The sequence below is a fragment of the Globicephala melas genome, chromosome 4, assembly GCF_963455315.2.
Source record: "Globicephala melas chromosome 4, mGloMel1.2, whole genome shotgun sequence".
NCBI classification, from domain to species: Eukaryota; Metazoa; Chordata; class Mammalia; order Artiodactyla; family Delphinidae; genus Globicephala; species Globicephala melas.
In genome coordinates this window covers 108,306,117-108,327,439 of record NC_083317.1, presented here as the reverse complement: position 1 = coordinate 108,327,439, position 21,323 = coordinate 108,306,117, and the positions used below count along the sequence as shown (strand labels likewise).

Here is a 21,323-nt window from a genome sequence, read left to right as displayed (position 1 = left end):
GAAACACGCCGAGACACATAGTAAACAAACTGACAAAAATTAAAGACAAAGAAATATTATTGAAAGCAACAAGGGAAAAATGACAAAGAACATACAAGGGAACTCCCATAAGGTTAACAGCTGATTTCTCAGCAGAAAATCTACAAGCCAGAAGGGAGTGGCATGATATATTTAAAGTGATGAAATGGAAGAACCTACAGTCAAGATTACTCTAGCTAGCAAGGATCACATTCGATTTCGATGGAGAAATCAAAAGCTTTACAGACGAGCAAAGGCTAAGAGAATTCAGCACTAGCAAACCAGCTCTACAACAAATGCTAAAGGAACTTCTCTAAGTGGGAAACACAAGAGAAGAAAAGGACCTACAGAAACAAACCCAAAACAATTAAAAAAACGTTAATAGAAACATACATATCGATAATTACCTTAAACGTGAATGGATTAAATGCTCCAACCAAAAGACACAGGCTCGCTGAAATGATACAAAAGCAAGACTCATATATATGCTGTCTACAAGAGACCCACTTCACACCTACAGATACAAACAGATTGAAAGTGAGGGGTTGGAAAAAGATACTCTATGCAAATGGATACCAAAGGAAAGCTGGATAGCAATACTCATATCAGATAAAATAGACTGTAAAATAAAGAATGTTGCAAGAGACAAGGAAGGTCACCATATAATGATTAAGGGAGCAATCCAGGAATATATAACAATTATAAATATATATGCACCCAACATAGGAGCACCTCAGTACATAAGGCAAATGCTAACAGCTATAAAAGAGGAAATTGACAGTAACACAGTAATAGTGCGGGGCTTTAACACCTCATTACACCAATGGGCAGATCATCCAGACAGAAGATTAATAAGGAAACACAAGCTTTAAATGACACAATAGACAAGATAGAGTTAATTGATATTCATAGGACATTCCATTCAAAAACAGGAGATTACACTTTCTTCTCAAGTGCACACAGAACATTCTCCAGGTTAGGTCACATCTTGGGTCACAAATCAAGCCTTGGTAAATTTAAGAAAATTGAAATCATATGAAGCATCTTTTCCGACCACACTGCTATGAGATTAGAAGTCACTTACAGGGAGAAAAATGTTAAAAAACACAAACACATGAAGGCTAAACAATAAGTTAAATAACTAAGAGGTCACTGAAGAAATCAAAGAGGAAATCAGAAAATATCTAGAGACAAATGACAACAAAAACACGACAATCCAAAACCTATGGGATGCAACGAAAGCAGTTCTAAGAGGGAAGTTTATAACAATACAATCCTATCTCAGGAAACAAGAAAAATCTCAAATAAACAATCTAATCTTACACCAAGAACAAACAAAACCCAGTTAGTAGAAGGAAAGAAATCATTTTCAAATCAGAAATAAATGAAAAAAAAAGGGGGAATGCTAGCAAAGATCAATAAAACTAAAAGCTGGTTATTTGAGAAGATAAACAAAATTGATGAAGCTTTAGCCAAACTCATCAAGAAAAAGAGGGAGAGGACTCAAATCAATAAAATTAGCAATGAAAAAGGGAATGTTACAATGGACACGGCAGAAATACAAAGCATCCTAAGAGACTGCTACAAGCAACTCTGTGCCAATAAAATGGACAACCTGGAAGAAATAGACAACTTCTTAGAAAGGTATAACCTTCCAAGACTGAACCAGGAAGAAATAGAAAATATGAATAGATCAATCACAAGTAAAGAAATTGAAACTGTGATTAAAAATCTTCCAGCAAACAAAAGTCCTGGACCACATGGCTTCACAGGTGAATTCTCTCAAGCATTTAGAGAAGAGCTAACACCCATCCTTCTCAAACTCTTCCAAAAAATTGCAGAGGAAGGAACACTCCCAAACTCATTGTATGAGGCCGCCATCACCCTGATACCGAAACCAGATAAAGATACTACAAAAAAAGAAAATTACACACCAATATCACTGATGAATGTAGATGCAAAAATCCTCAACAAAATACTAGCAAACAGAATCCAACAGCACATTAAAAGGATCATACACCATGATCAAGTGGGGTTTATCCCAGCGTTTCAAGGCTTCTTCAATATACACAAATCAATAAATGTGATACACTATATTAACAACTTGAAAAATACAAACCATATGATCATCTCAATAGATGCAGAAAAAGCTTTTGACAAAATTCAACATCATTTATGCTAAGAATAAAAACTGTCCAGAAAGTGGGCATAGAGGGAACCTATCTGAACATAATAAAGGCCATATACGACAAACCCACAGCAAACATCATTCTCAATGGTGAAAAACTGAAAGCATTTTCTTTAAGATCAGGAACAAGACAAGGATGTCCACTCTCACTGCTGTTATTCAACATAATTTTGGAAGTCCTAGCCATGGCAACCAGAGAAGAAAAAGAAATAAAAGGAATACAAACCGGAAAAGAAGAAGTAAAACTGTCGCTGCAGATGACATGATACTTATACTTAGAAAATCCTAAAGATGCTACCAGAAGACTACCAGAGCTAATCAATGAATTTGGTAAAGTTGCAGGATACAAAATCAACATACCGAAACCTCTTGCATTCCTATACACTAACAACAGAAGATCAGAAAGAACAATTAAGGAAAGAATTCCATTCACCACTACAACAAATAAAATAAAATACCTAGGAATAAACCTACCAATGGAGTTAAAAGACCTGTACTCAGGCGGCTAGCAGCGTGGACCCCAGAGACAGGCATGAGACGCTAAGGCTGCTACTGCAGCCACCAAGAAGCCTATGTGCAAGCACAGGTCACTATCCATACCGTCCCTCCCGGGAGCCTGTGTAGCCCGCCACTGCCAGGGTTCCGTGATCCAGGGACAACTTCCCTGGGAGAACACTGCATACCTCAGGCTGGTGCATCGTCACTCTGACCTCTGCCGTGGCAGGTTTGCTCCGCATTCTGTACCCCTCCATCCCCCTGGCCTGAGTGAGCCAGAGCCCCCGAATCAGCTGCTCCTTTAACCCCGTCCTGTCTGAGTGAAGAACAGAGGCCCTCAGGTGACCTACATGAAGAGGCGGGTGCAAAGCCAAAGCTGAACCTCAGGAGCTGTGTGAACAAAGAAGAGAAAGGGAAATTTCTCCCAGCAGCAGCAGGAGCAGCAGATTAAATCTCCACAATGCACTTCAAGTACCCTGCATCTGTGGAATACCTGAATAGGCAACGAATCATCCCAAATTGAGGAGGTGGACTTTGGGAGCAAGGATATATATATATTTCTCCCTTTTTCTCTTTTTGTGAGTGTGTATGTGTATGCTTTTGTGTGTGATTTTGTCTTTATAGCTTTGCTTTTACCATTTGTCCTAGGCATCTGTGTGTGTGTTTTTGTTTTTTATTAATTACTTAAAAATTTTTTAAAATAATTTTTTATTTTAATTACTTTATTTTACTTTATTTTATCTTCTTTCTTTCTTTTTTTCCTTTCTTTTCTTTCTTTCTTTTCTCCATTTTATTCTGAGCCTTGGTGCCTCAGCCAGGCGTCAGGGCTGTGCCACTGAGGTGGGAGAGCCAACTTCAGGACACTGGTCCACAAGAGACCTCCCAGCTCCACATAATATCAAATGGCAAAAATCTCCCAGAGATCTGCATCTCAGTGCGAAGACCCAGCTTCACTTAATGACCAGCAAGCTACAGTGCTGGACACCCTGTGCCAAACAACTAGCAAAACAGGAACACAACCCCACCCATTAGCAGAGAGGCTGCCTAAAATCATAAAAAGGCCACAGACACCCCAAAACACACCACCAGTCGTGGACCTGCCCACCAGAAAGACAAGATTCAGCCTCATCCACCAGAACACAGGCACTAGTCCCCTCCACCAGGAAGCCTACACAACCCACTGAACCAACTTTAGCCACTGGGGACAGACACCAAAAACAACGGGAACTACAGACCTGCAGCCTGCAAAAAGGAGACCCCAAACACAGTAAGTTAAGCAAAATGAGAAAATAGAGAAACACACAGCAGATGAAGGAGCAGTGTAAAAACCAACCAGACCTAGCAAATGAAGAGCAAATAGGCAGTCTACCTGAAAAAGAATTCAGAATAGTGATAGTAAGGATGATCAGAAATCTTGGAAATAGAATGGAGAACATATAAGAAATGTTTAACAAGGACCTAGAAGAACTAAAGAGCAAACAAACAGTGATGAACAACACGATAAATGAAATTTAAAATTCTCTAGAAGGGATCAATAACAGAATAACTGAGGCAGAAGATCGGATAAGTGACCTAGAAGATAAAATAGTGGAAATAACTACTGAAGAGCAGAATAAAGAAAAAAGGATGAAAAGAATTGAGGACAGTCAGAGACCTGTGGGACAAGATTAAACACACTAACATTCGAATTTTAGGGATCCCAGAAGAAGAAGAGAATAAGAAATGAACTGAGAAAATATTTGAAGAGATTATAGTTGAAAAGTTCCCTAATATGAGAAAGGAAATAGTTAATCAAGTCCAGGAAGCAAAGAGAGTTCCATACAGGATAAATACAAGGAGAAACATGCCAAGACACATATTAATCCAACTATCAAAAATTAAATACAAAGAAAAAATATTAAAAGCAGCAAGGGAAAAACAACAAATAACACACCAGGGAATCCCCTTAAGGTTAACAGCTGATCTTTCAGCTGAAACTGCAAGCCAGAAGGGAGTGTCAGGACATATTTAAAGTGATGAAGGAGAAAAACCTACAACCAAGATTACCCAGCAAGGATCTCATTCAGATTTGGCAGAGAAATTAAAATCTTTACAGACAAGCAAACGCTAAGCGAGTTCAGCACCACCAAACCAGCTTTACAACAAATGCTAAAAGAACTTCTCTAGGCAGGAAACACAAGAGAAAGAAAAGACCTACAATGACAAACCCAAACAATTAAGAAAATGGTAATAGGAACATACATATCGATAATTACCTAAAATGTAAATGGATTAAATGCTCCAACCAAAAGACATAGACTGGCTGATTGGATACAAAAACAAGGTCCGTATATATGCTGTCTACAAGAGACCCACTTCAGACCTAAGGATGCATACAGACTGAAAGTGAGGGGATGGAAAAAGATACTCCATGCAAATGAAAATCAAAGCTGGAGTAACAATTCTCATATCGGACAAAATAGACTTTAAGAAAAAGACTATTACAAGAGACAAAGGACACTATATAATGATCAAAGGATTGATCCAAGAAGAAGATATAACAATTGTAAAAATTTATGCATCCAACATAAGAGCACCTCAATACAAAAGGCAAATGCTAACAGCCGTAAAAGAGGAAATCGACAATAACACAATAATAGTAGGGTACTTTAACACCCCACTTTCACCAATGGACACATCATCCAAACTGAAAATAAGGAAACACAAGCTTTAAATGATACATTAAACAAGATGGACTTAATTGATATTTATAGGACATTCCATCCAAAAACAACAGAATACACATTCTTCTGAAGTGCTTATTTAACATTCTCCAGGATATATTATATCTTGGGTCACAAGTCAATCCGTAGTAAATTTAAGAAAATTGAAATCGTATCAGGTATCTTTTATGACCAGAATGCTATGAGACTAGATATTAAGTACAGGAAAAAATCTGTAAAAAAATACAAACACATGGAGGCTAAACAATACACTACTTAATAACCAAGAGATCAGTGAAGAAATCAAAGAGGAAATCAAAAAATGCCTAGAGACAAATAACAGTGAAAACACGATGACCCAAAACCTATGGGATGCAGCAAAACAATTCTAACAGGGAAGTTTATAGCAATACAATCCTACCTTAAGAAACAAGAATCATCTCAAATAAACAACCTAAGCTTACACCTAAAGCAATTAGAGAAAGAAGAATAAAAAAAACCCAAAGGTAGCAGAAGAAAAGAAATCATAAAGATTACATCATAGATAAATGAAAAAGAAATGAAGGAAACGATAGCAAAGAGCAATAAAAGTAAAAGCTGGTTCTTTGAGAAGATAAACAAAATTGACAAACCATTAACCAGACTCATCAAGAAAAATAGGGACAAGATTTAAATCAATAGAATTAGAAACAAAAAAGGAGAAGTAACAACTGACACAGCAGAAATACAAAGGATCATGGGAGAGTACTACAAGCAAGTATATGCCAGTAAAATGGACAACCTGGAAGAAATGCACCAAGTCTTAGAAAGATATGACCTTCCAAGACTGAACCAGGAAGAAATAGAAAATATGAACAGACAAATCACAAGCACTGAAATTGAAACTGTGATTAAAAATCTTCCAACAAACAAAAGCCCAGGACCAGATGGCTTCACAGGTGAATTCTATCAAACATTTAGAGAAGAGCTAACACCTATCCTTCTCAAACTCTTCCAGAATATAGCAGAGTGAGGAACACTCCCAAACTCATTCTACAAGGCCTCCATCACCCTGATACCAAAACCAGACAAAGATGTCACAAAGAAAGAAAACTACAGGCCAATATCACTGATGAACATAGATGCAAAAATCCTCAACAAAATACTAGGAAACAGCATCCAACAGCACATTAAAGGGATCATGCACCATGATCACGTGGGGTTTATCCCAGGAATTCAAGGATTCTTCAATATATGCAAATCAATCAGTGTGATACACCATATTAACAAATTGAAGGAGAAACACCATATGATCATCTCAATAGATGCAGGCAAAACTTATGATAAAATTCAACACCCATTTATGATAAAATCCCTCCAGAAAGTAGGCACAGAGGGAACTTTCCTCAACATAATAAAGGCCATATATGACAAACCCACAGCCAACATTGTCCTCAGTGGTGAAAAACTGAAAGCATTTCCACTAAGATCAGGAATAAGACAAGGTTGCCCACTCTCACCACTCTTATTCAACATAGTTTTGGAAGTTTTAGCCACAGCAGTCAGAGAAGAAAAAGAAATAAAAGGAATCTAAATCGGAAAAGAAGTAAAGCTGTCACTGTTTGCAGATGACATGATACTATACATAGAGAATCCTAAAGATGCTACCAGAAAACTACAAGAGCTAATCAATGAATTTGGTAAAGTAACAGGGTACAAAATTAATGGACAGAAATCTCTTGCATTCCTATACACTAATGATGAAAAATCTGAAAGTGAAATAAAGAAAACACTCCCATTTACCACTGCAACAAAAAGAATAAAATATCTAGGAATAAACCCACCTAAGTAGACTAAAGACCTGTATTCAGACAATTATAAGACACTGATGAAAGAAATTAAAGATTATAGAAACACATGGAGAGATATACCATGTTTTTGGATTGGAAGAACCAACATTGTGAAAATGACTCTACGACCCAAAGCAATCTACAGATTCAATGCAATCCCTATCAAACTCCCAATGGCAATTTTCACAGAACTTGAACAAAAAATTTCACAATATGTATGGAAACACAAAAGACCCCGATTAGCCAAAGAAATCTTGAGAAAGAAAAACGGAGCTGGAGGAATTAGGCTACCTGACTTCAGAGTCTACTACAAAGCTACGGTAATGAAGACAGTATGGTACTGGCACAAAAACGGAAATATAGATCAATGGAACAGAATAGAAAGCCCAGAGATAAAGCCATGCACATATGGTCACCTTATCTTTGATAAAGGAGGAAAGTATATACAGTGGAGAAAAGACAGCCTCTTCAGTAAGTGGTGCTGGGAAAACTGGACAGCTACATGTAAAAGAATGAAATTAGAACACTCCCTAACACCATACACAAAAATAAACTCAAAATCGATTAAACACCTAAATGTAAGGCCAGACGCTATCAAACTCATAGAGGAAAATATAGGTAGAACACTCTGTGACATAAATCACAGCAAGATCCTTTTTGACCCACCTCCTAGAGAAATGAAAATAAAAACAAAAAACAAATGGGACCTAAGGAAACTTCAAAGCTTTTGCACAGCAAAGGAAACCATAAACAAGACCAAAAGACAACCCTCAGAATGGGAGAAAATATTTGCAAATGAAGCAACTGACAAAGCATTAATCTCCAAAATTTGCAAGCAACTCATACAGCTCAATATCAAAAAAACAAACAACTCAATCCAAACCTAGGCAGAAGCCCTAAATAGACTTTTTTCCAAAGACGATATACAGGTTGCCAACAGACAGATGAAAGAATGCTCAACACCATTAATCATCAGAGCAATGCAAATCAAAACTACAATGAGATCATCTCACACTGGTCAGAATGGCCATCATCAAAAAATCTACAAACAGTAAATGCTAGAGAGGGTGTGGAGAAAAGGGAACACTCTTGCACTGCTGGTGGGAATGTAAATTGATACAGCCACTATGGAGAACAGTATGGATGTTCCTTTAAAAACTAAAAATAGAACTATCATATGTCCCAGCAATCCCACTACTGGGCATATACCCTGAGAAAACCATAATTCAAAAAGAGTCATGTACGAATATGTTCATTGAAGCTCAATTTACTATAGCCAGGATATGGAAGCAACCTAAGTGTCTAGCAACAGATGAATAGATAAAGAAGATGTGGCACATATAAACAATGGAATATTATTCAGGCATAAAAAGAAACGAAATTTTTTTATTTCTAGTGAGGTGGATGGACCTAGAGTCTGTCATACAGAGTGAAATAAGTCAGAAAGAGAAAAACAAATACCGTATGCTAACACATATATATGGAATCTGAAAAAAAATAAAAGGTCATGAAGAACCTAGAGGCACATCGGGAATAAAGACACAGACCTACTAGAAAATGGACCTGAGGGTTCGGGGAGGGGGAAGGTTAAGCTCTGACAAAGGGAAAGAGTGGCCTGGGCATATATACACTATCAAATTTAAAATAGGTAGCTAGTGGGAAGCAGCCACAAAGCACAGGGAGAATACCTTGGTGCTTTGTGACCACCTAGCGGGGTGGGTTAGGGAGGGTTGGAGGGTGGGAGATGCAGGAGGGAAGAGATATGGGGACATATGTATATGTATAACTGATTCCCTTTGTTATAAAGCAGAAGGTAACACACCATTGTAAAGCAATTATACTCAAATAAAGATGTTTATTAAAAAAGTGCATTTGAAAAAAAATACCTCTACTCAGAAAACTGTAAGACACTGATGAAAGAAATCAAAGATGACATAAACAGATGGAGAGATGTACCATATTGTTGGATTGGGGGAATCAACATTGTGAAAATGTCTGTACTCCCCAAAGCAGTCTACAGATCCAGTGCAATTCCTATCAGGTTACTAGTGGCATTTTTTTTACAGAACTGGAACAAGAAATCTTAAAATCTGTATCTCTGTATGGAGATACAAAAGCCCCCAAATAGCGAAAGCAATCTTGTCGGAAAAAAACGGAGCTGGAGGAATCAGATTCCATGACTTCAGAGTGTATTGCAAAGCTACAATCATCAAAGCAGTATGGTACTGGCATAAAAACAGAAATACAGATCAATGGAACAGGATAGAAAGCCCAGAGATAAACGCACGCACCTATGGTCAACTAATATATTAGAAAGGATCAAGGATATACAATGGAGGAAAGACAGTTTGTTCAATAAATGATGATGGGAAAACTGGAAAGCTACATGTAAAAGAATGAAATTAGAACACTCCCTAACACCATACACAAAAATAAGCTCAAAATGGATTAAAGACCTAAATGTAAGACCAGACACTATAAAACTCAGAGGAAAACATGGGAAGAACACTCTTTGACATAAATCACAACAACATCTTTTTTGACCCACCTCCTAGAGTAATGGAAATGTAAACAAATGGGGCCTAATGAAACTTCAAAGCTTTTGCACAGCAAAGGAAACTATAAACAAGGCAAAAAGACGAAAAGACAACCTTCAGAATGGGAGAAAATATTTGGAAACGAATCAACGGACAAAGGATTAATCTCCAAAATATATAAACAGCTCATGCAGCTCAATATTTAAAAAATAACCCAATCAAAAAATGGGCAGAAGACCTAAGCAGACATTCTCCAAAGGAGACATACAGATGGCCAAGAGGCACATGAAAAGCTGCTCAACATCACTAATTATTAGAGAAATGCACATCAAAACTACAATGAGGTATCACCTCACATGAGTTAGAATGGTCGGCATCATCAGAAAGTCTACAAACAACAAGTGCTGGAGAGGGTGTGGAGAAAAGGGAACCCTCTTGCACTGTTGGTGGGAATGTAAATTGATACAGCCACTATGGAGAACAGTATGGAGGCTCCTTAAAAAACTGAAAACAGAATTACTATATGATTCAGCAATCCCACTACTGGGCATATACCCAGAGAAAACCATAATTGAAAAAGACACGTGCACCCCAGTGTTCATTGCAGCACTATTTACAATAGCCAGGTCATGGAAGCAACCTAAATGCCCATTAGCAGACGAATGGATAAAGATGTGGTACATATATACAGTGGAATATTACCCAGCCATAAAATGGAACAAAATTGGGTCATTTGTAGAGACGTTGATGGACCTAGAGACTGCCATACAGAGTGAAGTAAGTGAGAAAGGGAAAAAAATATATCGTATATTAACTCATGTATGTGCAGTCTAGAAAAATGGTACACGTGAACTGGTTTGCAAAGCAGAAATGGAGACATAGATGTACAGAACAAACGTATGGACACCAAGGAGGGAACGCGGGTGTTGGCGGGGGTGGGATGAATTGGGAGGTTGGGATTGACCTATGTACACCAATATGTATAAAATAGGTAACTAATAAGAATCTGCTGTATAAAAAATAAACTGAAATTCAGAAAAAAATAAAGAGACAACCAAGGATCACTAAATATGTGTTTATAGATCTCGGTTTTTCAAGAGACTGGTCAGTGTGCACTTCTGAGGGCTTTGATCCCTGTGTATGTACCACTGCTTTGATTCCCTTGGGGTAATGCTTCTTGTTGGGGTTTTGCTTGTTGCTGTGGTGAAGCACGGAATAAGATGGGAGGCAGTTAGCATAATTTGTGATATTATGGCCCTAGATAATATTTATTTATTTATTTATTTATTTGGTTGCGCCAGGTCTTAGTTGTAGCAGGCAGGCTCCTTAGTTGCGTCTCGCTGGCTCCTTAGTTGTGTCATGCGAACTCTTAGTTGTGGCATGCATGTGGAATCTAGTTCCCTGACCAGGGATCAAACCCAGGCCCCCTGCATTGGGAGCATGATATCTTAACCACTGTCCCACCAGGGAAGTCCCTGGCCCTAGAATTAATGCCACACGATTCTTAATGGAACAAGATTCAGTGAGTGCCTGTGTATGGACTCTGTCAGTCATAGTTTACTGGTAGTTCTAGAATATGCAGGCAAATTACGGGGAGATCAGAGGATCCATCTGGGTTTTCTGTTTGTAGTTTGACCTATCATTTATGATTTTCAAATATCATGTTAGTTTAAAACATGCTTCTCTGCTCTTACCCAGTGATAAATGCTGCTCATTCTTTCTACAATGGAACAACAACTCTACCAATATCAGATGAAGACAGAACTCCACGAAAGAGAATTAGCAAAACCTTAAATATGACTACGAGTCCTGAGGAGAAAAGAAAAATCATTGGGGATACTTTTGTTAAGGTACCTTTTTAATATCTTCAATGTGTACTATTTTCGATGTGAATTTTAGTATTTTTTTCCTTATCATTATACCAAATAACCAAATTTTGTGACTAATTTTGATTCTTTTGTTGGCTAAGAGTTTTACGATATATTGCTATTATACTGACTTAGTAAAAACTGTTTTATGTTTTTAAAAAACATATGTACTTATGTTTTCAGTTTGTTGTTTTCACTGCTTAAGAATAGATATTTTCACTTGATATTAGATTTTAGTTCTTTGGGTAATGGCTAGATTTTTTTAGGCTTTTGATGGGAATGTTCATATACCTTTTTGAATCACATTAAGCATGTGTTTTGAGGGTTTTTTTGACTTTTAAAAAAATTTTATTAATGTATAGTTGGTTGACATTGACAATGTGTTTTTTTTTACTTTTTTATTGCTAATATTTTGTCTCTCTCTTTTTTTACATCTTTATTGGAGTATAATTGCTTTACAATGTTGTGTTAGTTTCTGCTGTATAACAACGTGAATCATCTATATGTATACATATGTTCCCCATACCCCCTCCCTCTTAAGTCTCATTCCCACCCTCCCTATCCCACCCCTCTAGGTGGTCACAAAGCACCGAGCTGATCTCCCTGTCCTATGCAGCTGCTTTCCACTAGCTATCTATTTTACATTTGGTATTGTGTGTATGTCCATGCCACTCTCTCACTTTGTCCTAGCTTACCCTTCTCCCTCCCCGTGTCCTCAAGTCAATTGTCTACGTCTGCATCTTTATTCCTATCCTGCCCCTAGTTTCATCAGAACCATTTTTTTTTAGATTCCATATATATGCGTTAGCATACAGTATTTGTTTTTCTCTTTCTGACTTACTTCACTGTGTATGACAGACTCTAGGTTCATCCACCTCACTACAAATAACTCAATTTCGTTTCTTTTTATAAGCATGTGTTCTTAAAGGAGTTTATTTTGGAGCACGGTAGATTTCATCTCCTGGTCAATATTGCAAAAAGACTCTTTAAGAAATTTAGCTGAAAATATAAAATTTTGCTGTCTTTTAGAAGAATTCATCTCTTAAAAGGCTGTTTTACTCCTGTTGTTTGTAGATTGCCAATGAAGTAATTGGAGAAATGAACCTGAAACCAGAGGAGGTTTTCCTTGCCCAAGGTACTTTACGGCCTGATCTAATTGAAAGTGCATCCCTTGTTGCAAGTGGCAAAGCTGAACTCATCAAAACCCATCATAACGACACAGAGCTTATCAGAAAGTTGAGAGAGGAGGTAAAAGCTTATGAGAACTTTCGCATAAAACCTCCCTCCCTTAACCATTTTTAAGTGTACAGTTCAGTGGTGTCAAGTGTATTTGTATTGTTGTGAAACAGATCTCTGTAACTTTTTCATTTTTCAAAACTGAAACTTTATACCTGTTGAGCAACAGCTACCCTTTTCTCCCTCTCCCTAACCCCTGGTAACCTACCATTCTAATTTCTGTTTCAATGAATTTGACTACTTTAAATACCTCATAAGTGAAATCATACAGCATTTGTTTTTTTGTGACTGGCTTATTTCACTTAGTATAAGTCCTCAAGTTTCATCCATATTGTAGCATGTGATAGGATTTCCTTTTTAAGCTGAATAATATTCTGTGTGTGTGTGTGTGTGTGTGTGTATGTGTGTGTGTGTATGTGTATATATATATATATATATATATAGTTAATTTATTTATCTACCGATGGACATTTGGATTGCTTCCACTTTCTTGTTGTTGTGAATTGTGCCTATGAACATGGGTTTACAGATTCCTCTTGGAGCCCCTGCTTTCAGTTCTTTTGGATATGTACCAGGAAGTGGGATTTCTGAATTCTATTATTTTCAATTTTTTGAGGGACTTCCTTAATGTTTCCTTAGCAGTTATACTATATTACAGTCCCACCAACAGTGCACAAAGCTTCCAATTTCTCCATACCTTGCCCAACACTTGTTCTTTTCTGGTTTTTTTTTTTTTTTTTTTAATTAGCCATCCTAATGAGTGTGAATTACCTGTACCTTTTTATTATTTTAGGCATCCTAGTGGGTGAGAAGTGGTAGGTATCTCATTGTGGTTCTGATTTGCATTTCCCAAATAGCTAATGTCAGTCATCTTTTATGTGCTTATTGGCTACTTATATGTCACCTTTGGAGAAATATCTATTCGGATCTTTTGCCCATTTTTAACTTGGCTTATTTATCTTTTTATTATTGAATTGTATGTGTTCTTTTTTATATAGTCTTGTTACAGCCCTTTATTAGATATATGATTTGCCTTCTGTAGGTTGTCTTTTCACTTTTTTGATGGTATCATTTGGAGAGTTTTAATTTTTAAACACTAGTATATTTTCTGATTTCCTTGTATTACAGTGAGAACTAAATCAGATTGGTGGGTAGGTTTGTTCTCATTTATTTCTATTTAAGAGGTTTACGTTTAAAATGGATTTCAAAGAGAAATATGAAGACCACTAAAATATCTAATTCCTTATAAGCACATAGGAAGAAATACTTTAAAAGATGAAGTTTTAAAAACTGATTTTTAAAGGTAAAAGACAACAGGAAAAGCCAATAATTTGTTACTCTTTGTTTTCTATGTCATTTTGGTTACTAATTTGTATTAATTGGCGTTTTTATTCCCTGTAGGGAAAAGTCATAGAACCTTTGAAAGATTTTCATAAAGATGAAGTAAGAACCTTAGGCAGAGAACTTGGACTTCCAGAAGAGTTAGTTTCCAGGCATCCATTCCCAGGTAAAAAATAGAATTCTGTTTGATTTGTTACTATGCCTTCATGTTGAACAAAAATCAATTCAGACAGGTTTTGAAGTAATTTATCATCTTAGGGAATATGTAACTTTAAAGAAAGGAAAGGATGGATAGGGAATAAATATTCTTTTTAGTGCCTTACTGTATATATTTCATTTTATTAAATACTCATTTTTATTGTATATATATTTATATATTACATTATCTTTGTGTAAACAGATTGTCATGTAATGTTGCCATCAGATGAGAAAGCCAAGAGATACTTTAATAACATTGCCACACAATTCTTAGTGTTAGAAATGGGGTTTATATGTTCTTTCTACTATACCATGATGTATTCCACAGGGTTAAAACTCAGTTCTCTGAAATCCTTATCCCCTGACTTGTCTGAATGGTTGAACCATTTCTTTGCACAGTGCTGTATGTATTTAATTCATGACCAAATGAAAATATTCAGTTTTTAAATAGTCATTTGCTGTCATAAAATAAAATTAATTAGAGGTGGTATTTGTTAAAGTTAGGACTGTGAGTCTTAACCTGTTTTTGTTATGAGTTCTTGAGCTTGGCAAATCTTATACCTCAGTTTCTAGGTCTCTACAATAGTCATTGGGTGATGAGTTGAGGGAATGGTCTAATTAAATGAAAAAGCATAGTAATAGTTAACATTTCTTGAGTACTAGTATGTGCTAGGCATTCTGCTAAATACAGTATTTTACACATGTTGTCTTATTTGATCCTCACAATAGAAACTATTATGATCCTGTTGTCCAGCTGAGAGAATTTTGGGACAGAGGCTAGTTTGCCAAAAGTTATGCAGGTTGGGTTTGGAACCAGGATTCTAGCCCCACTAAGCTCTTCTCAGAGTTAGTTACTCTTAACTACTGTATTGCCTTCATAAACAGTGTTGCAAAGGTATAGCCCATATGGAGATTAGCACTTGTTTATATGACGAACTTCAACTGTAATAATTTGAGACGTTCAGTCCCTAACGTGTGTTGGCAAAGGATTGTGTATGAAAGTAATTTTAAATAGATTGGCATGTATATTGTGAATTAAAAATATTTATTGGAGAATTTTGAGATTCTTAATACAGGGACTATTAAAATAAGAGGTGTATATCATGGATGTGAACAGAACTGAAGCATTCTAAAAATGATGAGTTGGATGGGAAACTAATAGCTGCATTTCATATTAAACACTTTAAAAAACCTAAATTGTATATGTCAGTTATATTTCAATAAAACTGGTTAAAAATACAATGGCAGGGGTGTTTTATATTTTGGGAATAGTGACCTTTTTTTATTTAAAATTTTATATTAAACATAACATTTATATTAAATACCATTGTTACTCTTCTGTTTAGGTCCAGGCCTGGCAATCAGAGTAATATGTGCTGAGGAACCTTATATCTGTAAGGATTTTCCTGAAACCAACAATATTTTGAAAATAGTAGCTGATTTTTCTGCAAGCGTTAAAAAGGTAATAATTTGTGTTGAATTTGTTTATTATAGGAGCTTTAAGCAGACATAGCTAATTGGTGCAAGGAATTGAATGGATTCTTGCTGTACCCCAGTCTTTATAATAAAATTGATTAGGGTTTCATTATTTGAAACTTCAGGGTAATTTAACCTTTGGAAATGACTATGAAGAAAGTATTCTACAGACACTCTTAAATGCAGACTTCTCTTTTCAGCCATTCCATATATTTTAACAGATTGGATACCTTGAATCCCTGAAAATACTAGATACAAAGTATTTTAAAATACCCTTTCATATTTATTGCAAGAAGGCAAGGGAGATCATTTTAGTTCTAAATTGAGGATGATGGAAATGTCTCCAGTTCTTATGTATATTTGGTGCCTAAATTTATAATCTGTGTTAAAGTGGGCTTTGGTTGGTAGTGCTTCCAGTTGTCAGACAAAAAGCAATGTAAATTCTCTTTGGAGTCTCTTCAACCAGGCCTCAAAGAATTCCCATAAATAGAGTTTCAACAAATATGAGCTTACAATAAAAAACTATAAAATAGATATAAAAGTAAGGCACCATGAATGAGAGCTAGTGGAAACAACTAGTAGAAGACCCTCAAGCACTTCAGATACTGGAATTGGCATATAGGCAACATTTAAAAGTACTGAGAATTAAAAGAAGCAATTTTTAATAAGAATAAGGTATATAAGAGACTATAAAAAGTGACAGGGGAGCTTTGAAAAAAAATTACGTTCTAGAAATGAAAATAAAATTAAAAAGAGCTAAAGAGAGAATTAGTGAAGATCGATGTTAAATTATCCAGAAATTGGAACAAAGCATCAAAGACAAAATATGGTTCAAAGAGGTTAATGTAGAATGAGAATGTCAACTTTAATGTATATCCAGAAGGAGATACTAGATAAAAGTATTGAAATTCCTCCACACTGGTGAAAGATACCATGCCTCAGATTCAGGAAGCATAATAACATCCCAATCAGGATAAAGGAGAAGAATTTGACACCTAATAGGCATAACTATGGAAGCTACAGGCTACCAAAGACAAAGCAGCTGCAAAGAAAAGATTGATTGCTGCATAAAGGAAAGGCTATTACTGGAAGCAGTAGTTAAAAGCAGGAAGAATTCAAAGTACCAAGAGAAAATAATTGTGAACAATAGTGAGTAGATAAACTGTCTCAAAGAACTAGGGCAAAATAAAGACATTTTCACATAAACAGAATTTACTACCAACAGTCTGTTACTTAAGGAACTATAAAGGCAGTGGTTCTCAACCTTGGCTGTGTATTAGATTCAACAGGGGGAGCTTTTGAAGTATTCTATGCTTGGGCCCCTTCTCCCTAGAATTTATTTAATTGATGTGGGATGGGACCTGAACATACTAAGAAATTTGAATGTATAGCTAAGGTTGAGAACCACTGTTTTAAAGAAATGACTTGAGGAGAAGCAAAAGGATACCAGTTAAAAGGTCTGAGATACAGGGACTGGTAAGCAAATAAAATGGTAAATGGATAAAATTAAACAGACATGGACTGTATAAACTGATCTAAATTTTGGTGTTTATTTAAAAAAATAGTATAACATTATATAGCTAAAATAGCATATAAGCCACAGGGGGATCAATTGGAGTTAAAGCATTCAAAGATCTTTGTATTTTTTGCTAGTTGGGCAGAGGTGATTCTCTTTTGTTAAATATCCCCACTTAAGGGGAAATGATAAAGAATAAAAATAGAGGGTTTAACTTCACAACTAGTAAAGGGGAAATAAATGAGCTGGGAGAAATCATCAGTTCAGAGGAATATAAAAAAGGAGAAAGAAATATAAAAAGTGGGGCAAATAGAAACTACTGAATTAAATGGTAGGATGGAATTCAACCATATTATTAACCCACAATTAAAAGGATTAACATCTTTAGTTAGGACATAATTGTCAAACTAGATTGAGGAATAAAATCTAACTATAGTCTGTTTACCTAGGGATAGGAAGAGGGAAGGTAAAAGAACAGAAAAACATACACCAGGCAAATAAACCAAAAAAAAGGAAGTAGGTAGAGATATATTAATTTCAGACAAAGTTGACTTTATGGCAAAAAGTTTCCTTAGAGATAAGGAGAAGGTTTGACTCACGTGAGGTGTCCCTTGCTGTTGACAGAGGATTAAAGCCTCCATGTATGTAAATCTAATCTGTGTTTCTTTTCCTGATATTTAACTTCTCATAGCCCTGGCGCTCAGAAATGAAATTCTGACACACTGCATAGCACACACAAGTCAGAGAGAAATACCAAATAGAATCTATTGCTATAAACCAGAAAGTGTAGATACATAAGATAGTAAAATGTACCAAAAGAGTGAATGCTGTTATTTCTTGAAACCCTGAGGAGTGTGTCTTTGGTTTTCCTAGCCACATACACTATTACAGAGAGTCAAAGCCTGCACAACAGAAGAGGATCAGGAGAAGCTGATGCAAATTACAAGTCTGCATTCACTGAATGCCTTCCTGCTACCAATTAAAACTGTGGGTGTGCAGGTGAGTTGTGTGACTTCATTGACCTGTGACATAACTTTCTGCTGCTCTTTTTGCTAATATTGAAATAGGAATGTCTTAGGAAAATGAAATACAAAAGTATATACACCAAGTTTAAAAATGTAAAAGCAATATTTTATAGAATGTTTATGAAGTGAATAAGGTAATAGGAACTAAATATTCAGGCTGAGATTTTATAGACTTGAAATACCTGTCATCTGTATCAAAAGTAAAAAAAAATTCAAAGAGTGATTTGCTATAGGATTGGCTGGCTTGCTTCTGCCTTGAAGAACAGGTACTGAGAGGTCATGTCCTCATTTATCCTTCTTGATGTGAAATATTCTGTGGCTTTAGAAGTCTCTAACTGCAAGAAGGCCCCCAGATGTACATGTTACACCATTTACGCATTGTTCTCAGCTTGTGTATTCCTTAAACCAGTGTCCTCTGCCTCTTCAACATGTCCCGTCTCTCCCTCTCTCTCTCTTAGCTGTGATAATGTACAACTAACATTTTCAGTATGTTCTGTCTTTCCAATTGTAAAAGCATGTGACTGTAATATAGTTCTCATTTTTGAAATGCTATTCATAGATTATATTAAGTTCTTTATTTATGTGATCATCGGGTGAGTTTCTGGGGGAAAAAAGCTTGGGAATCTAGGGAAGAGGAAGGTTTCTTTTCAGTGATTTAGAATTTGAAGTTAAATGAAAACTAGAAAAGGTGTCAATAATTCAACTCAAAATGGTGCAAGTGCCAGTTAAGTGGGTTAATGTGTTTATAATGTTCTCTTATAGTAGAATTATGCATGGGAAGAAATTAAATACATTTTAGAGATTGTTCATCTAAAACTTAATATATACTCTTTTCCATAAATATGTGAATCTGAGCCATCCTTTTAAATTCCTCTTTCTCCTGAATTCATGTAGCTCTGTCTGTAAATAAGACAATAAAAATTCATCGTTACTTTAAAATTAAACTAAAATATTTTAGTTCATGGAAATGATAGGGCCAGCTATTTCCCCTCTTCTCCCTCTTTTTAAAGGCCCTATGTGAAAGCTACTTATATTGTTTTTAAATCATGTTGAAATAACCATTCCTGGAATTGTAGGAATAATTTTCTTTCAGTGGTGTATGGATTATCTCATTTATCATATACAGATTCATTTTGAAACTCATCGTATGATATTTCAGGCAGATATTACCCTACTATATAAAAATAGAAGAGCAGACAAGTGGGTTTTTTTGTTTTTGTTTTTTCCAGTCCTAAGTAGATCTATTATAGAAAACTTCCAGCTGTGTATGCTAACTCCTGCTAGGCAGGGAATTGAACTAGTTCCCCATTCCCCTTTTTTGATAAGTTCGTAGATAATGCTATGGATAAATAAATAAATATAATTTGTTGGATGAGTGATTTCTTTTTTAAAAAATATGATTAACATATATATACACTATTATATATGAAATAGGTAAACAACTGTATAGTACAGGGAACTATAACCTGTAATGGAAAAGAATCTGAAAAAGAGTTATATATATATATATATATATATATATATATATATATAACTGAATCACTTTGCTGTACACTTGAAACTAACATAACATTATAATAATTACACTTCAATTTAAAAAAATGAAGCTCATTCAGGCTCCACTATTTTTCCCATCAAAATAGAAGTTTCTTTTGTTGTTGGTTATCTTAACTTTATCTAGTCTCTTAGGCCTTTGAAGCTGAGACTCTTAGAAGTCCAGATAAAAATCATAATTCATGGTTAGTATAGCAATGAAGTTTATTTTCTAAATACCAAAATAAACTGCATTTGTAAAAAAAAAAAAAATGTACAGTACATTTAAAAAGTAATTCTCCCTATTTCTGCTCTCCAGTTAAATGTTCCCTCCAGAACCATTTAGAAAGAAAATGAAAGGGAATTATTGACACCTTTTTCATCACCTTTTTCTTTTAACTGAACATCATGAACTTCTTTTCATGCCATTGCAAGTAGATTCTTATTCTTAACTGCTGCCTTATATTCCATGTATGATTATACCATAATTTATTTAATCATTCCCCTACCAATGGACATTTAAACCATTTTCACTTTGTCACTATTATAGGCATTTCAGCAAGTAGTATCTTATTTTTTCAAGCAGTTATTCATGTATTTCAGTAATATTTTCAGGATTAAAGAGCATGTACATTTTAAACTTTGATAAATACTATTATATTATCATTCAAATAGTCTGAATTCTTAAGTTTACTGTGTATTAGGTAGTTATCTAATGAATCTTACTTTTAAGTTGTTTTCAGTTTAAATTTTTTTTTAAGTAAATGACTTGGATTAAATAGGACAGAGGAAATGGGAATCAATATTATCAATTTTATTCACTTATTTTAAAATTAACTTTCTTATTATAAAGGAATAAATTATTTTTATATCTGACTTGAGAATCCTTTATCCATCTAAAGGATTTGGCAGATCTTGTCTGCCAAATTAAGTGTGCTGGCTGTCTGTAGTTCGGCAGGTATTTGGAATGAAATCCCAGTGGATCTCTGGTGTATGTTGAAGAAATTATTGAAATTACCGTGACACTTCTTTTTAATGTCTGAGCTGATTTAGGTAGAATTTAACAGGGGATGTTAGGGACTTCCCTGGTGGTCCAGTGGTAAGGAGTCCGCCTTCCAGTGTAGGGGACACGGGTTCGATCCCTGGTCAGGCAACTAAGATCCCACATGATGCGGGGCAACTAAGCCCACACTGCGGAGCTTGTGCGCCTCAACTAGAGAGCCTGCGTGCCACAAACTACAGAGCCCATGTGCTCTGGAACCCGCACACCACAGCTACAGAGCTCACGGGCCCTGGAGCCTGCGCGCCACAACTAGAGAAGACAAAACCCGCACATCACAATGAAGAGCCCACGCGCCGCA

General features: G+C 35.8%; 1 protein-coding gene across 2 annotated transcripts in view; it reads left to right on the top strand.

The window, feature by feature from the left end:
* The window catches only part of GMPS (guanine monophosphate synthase), a 117,867-nt gene that overhangs the window by 81,423 nt on the left and 15,121 nt on the right, over positions 1 to 21,323 (top strand). For both annotated transcript variants that reach the window (XM_030842403.3, XM_030842404.2), the window contains 5 exons: positions 11,468 to 11,619; positions 12,712 to 12,885; positions 14,275 to 14,380; positions 15,759 to 15,874; positions 18,278 to 18,403. In XM_030842403.3, coding sequence (XP_030698263.1) covers positions 11,468 to 11,619; positions 12,712 to 12,885; positions 14,275 to 14,380; positions 15,759 to 15,874; positions 18,278 to 18,403 — 674 coding nt within the window. The remainder of the gene's footprint in view (positions 1 to 11,467; positions 11,620 to 12,711; positions 12,886 to 14,274; positions 14,381 to 15,758; positions 15,875 to 18,277; positions 18,404 to 21,323) is intronic.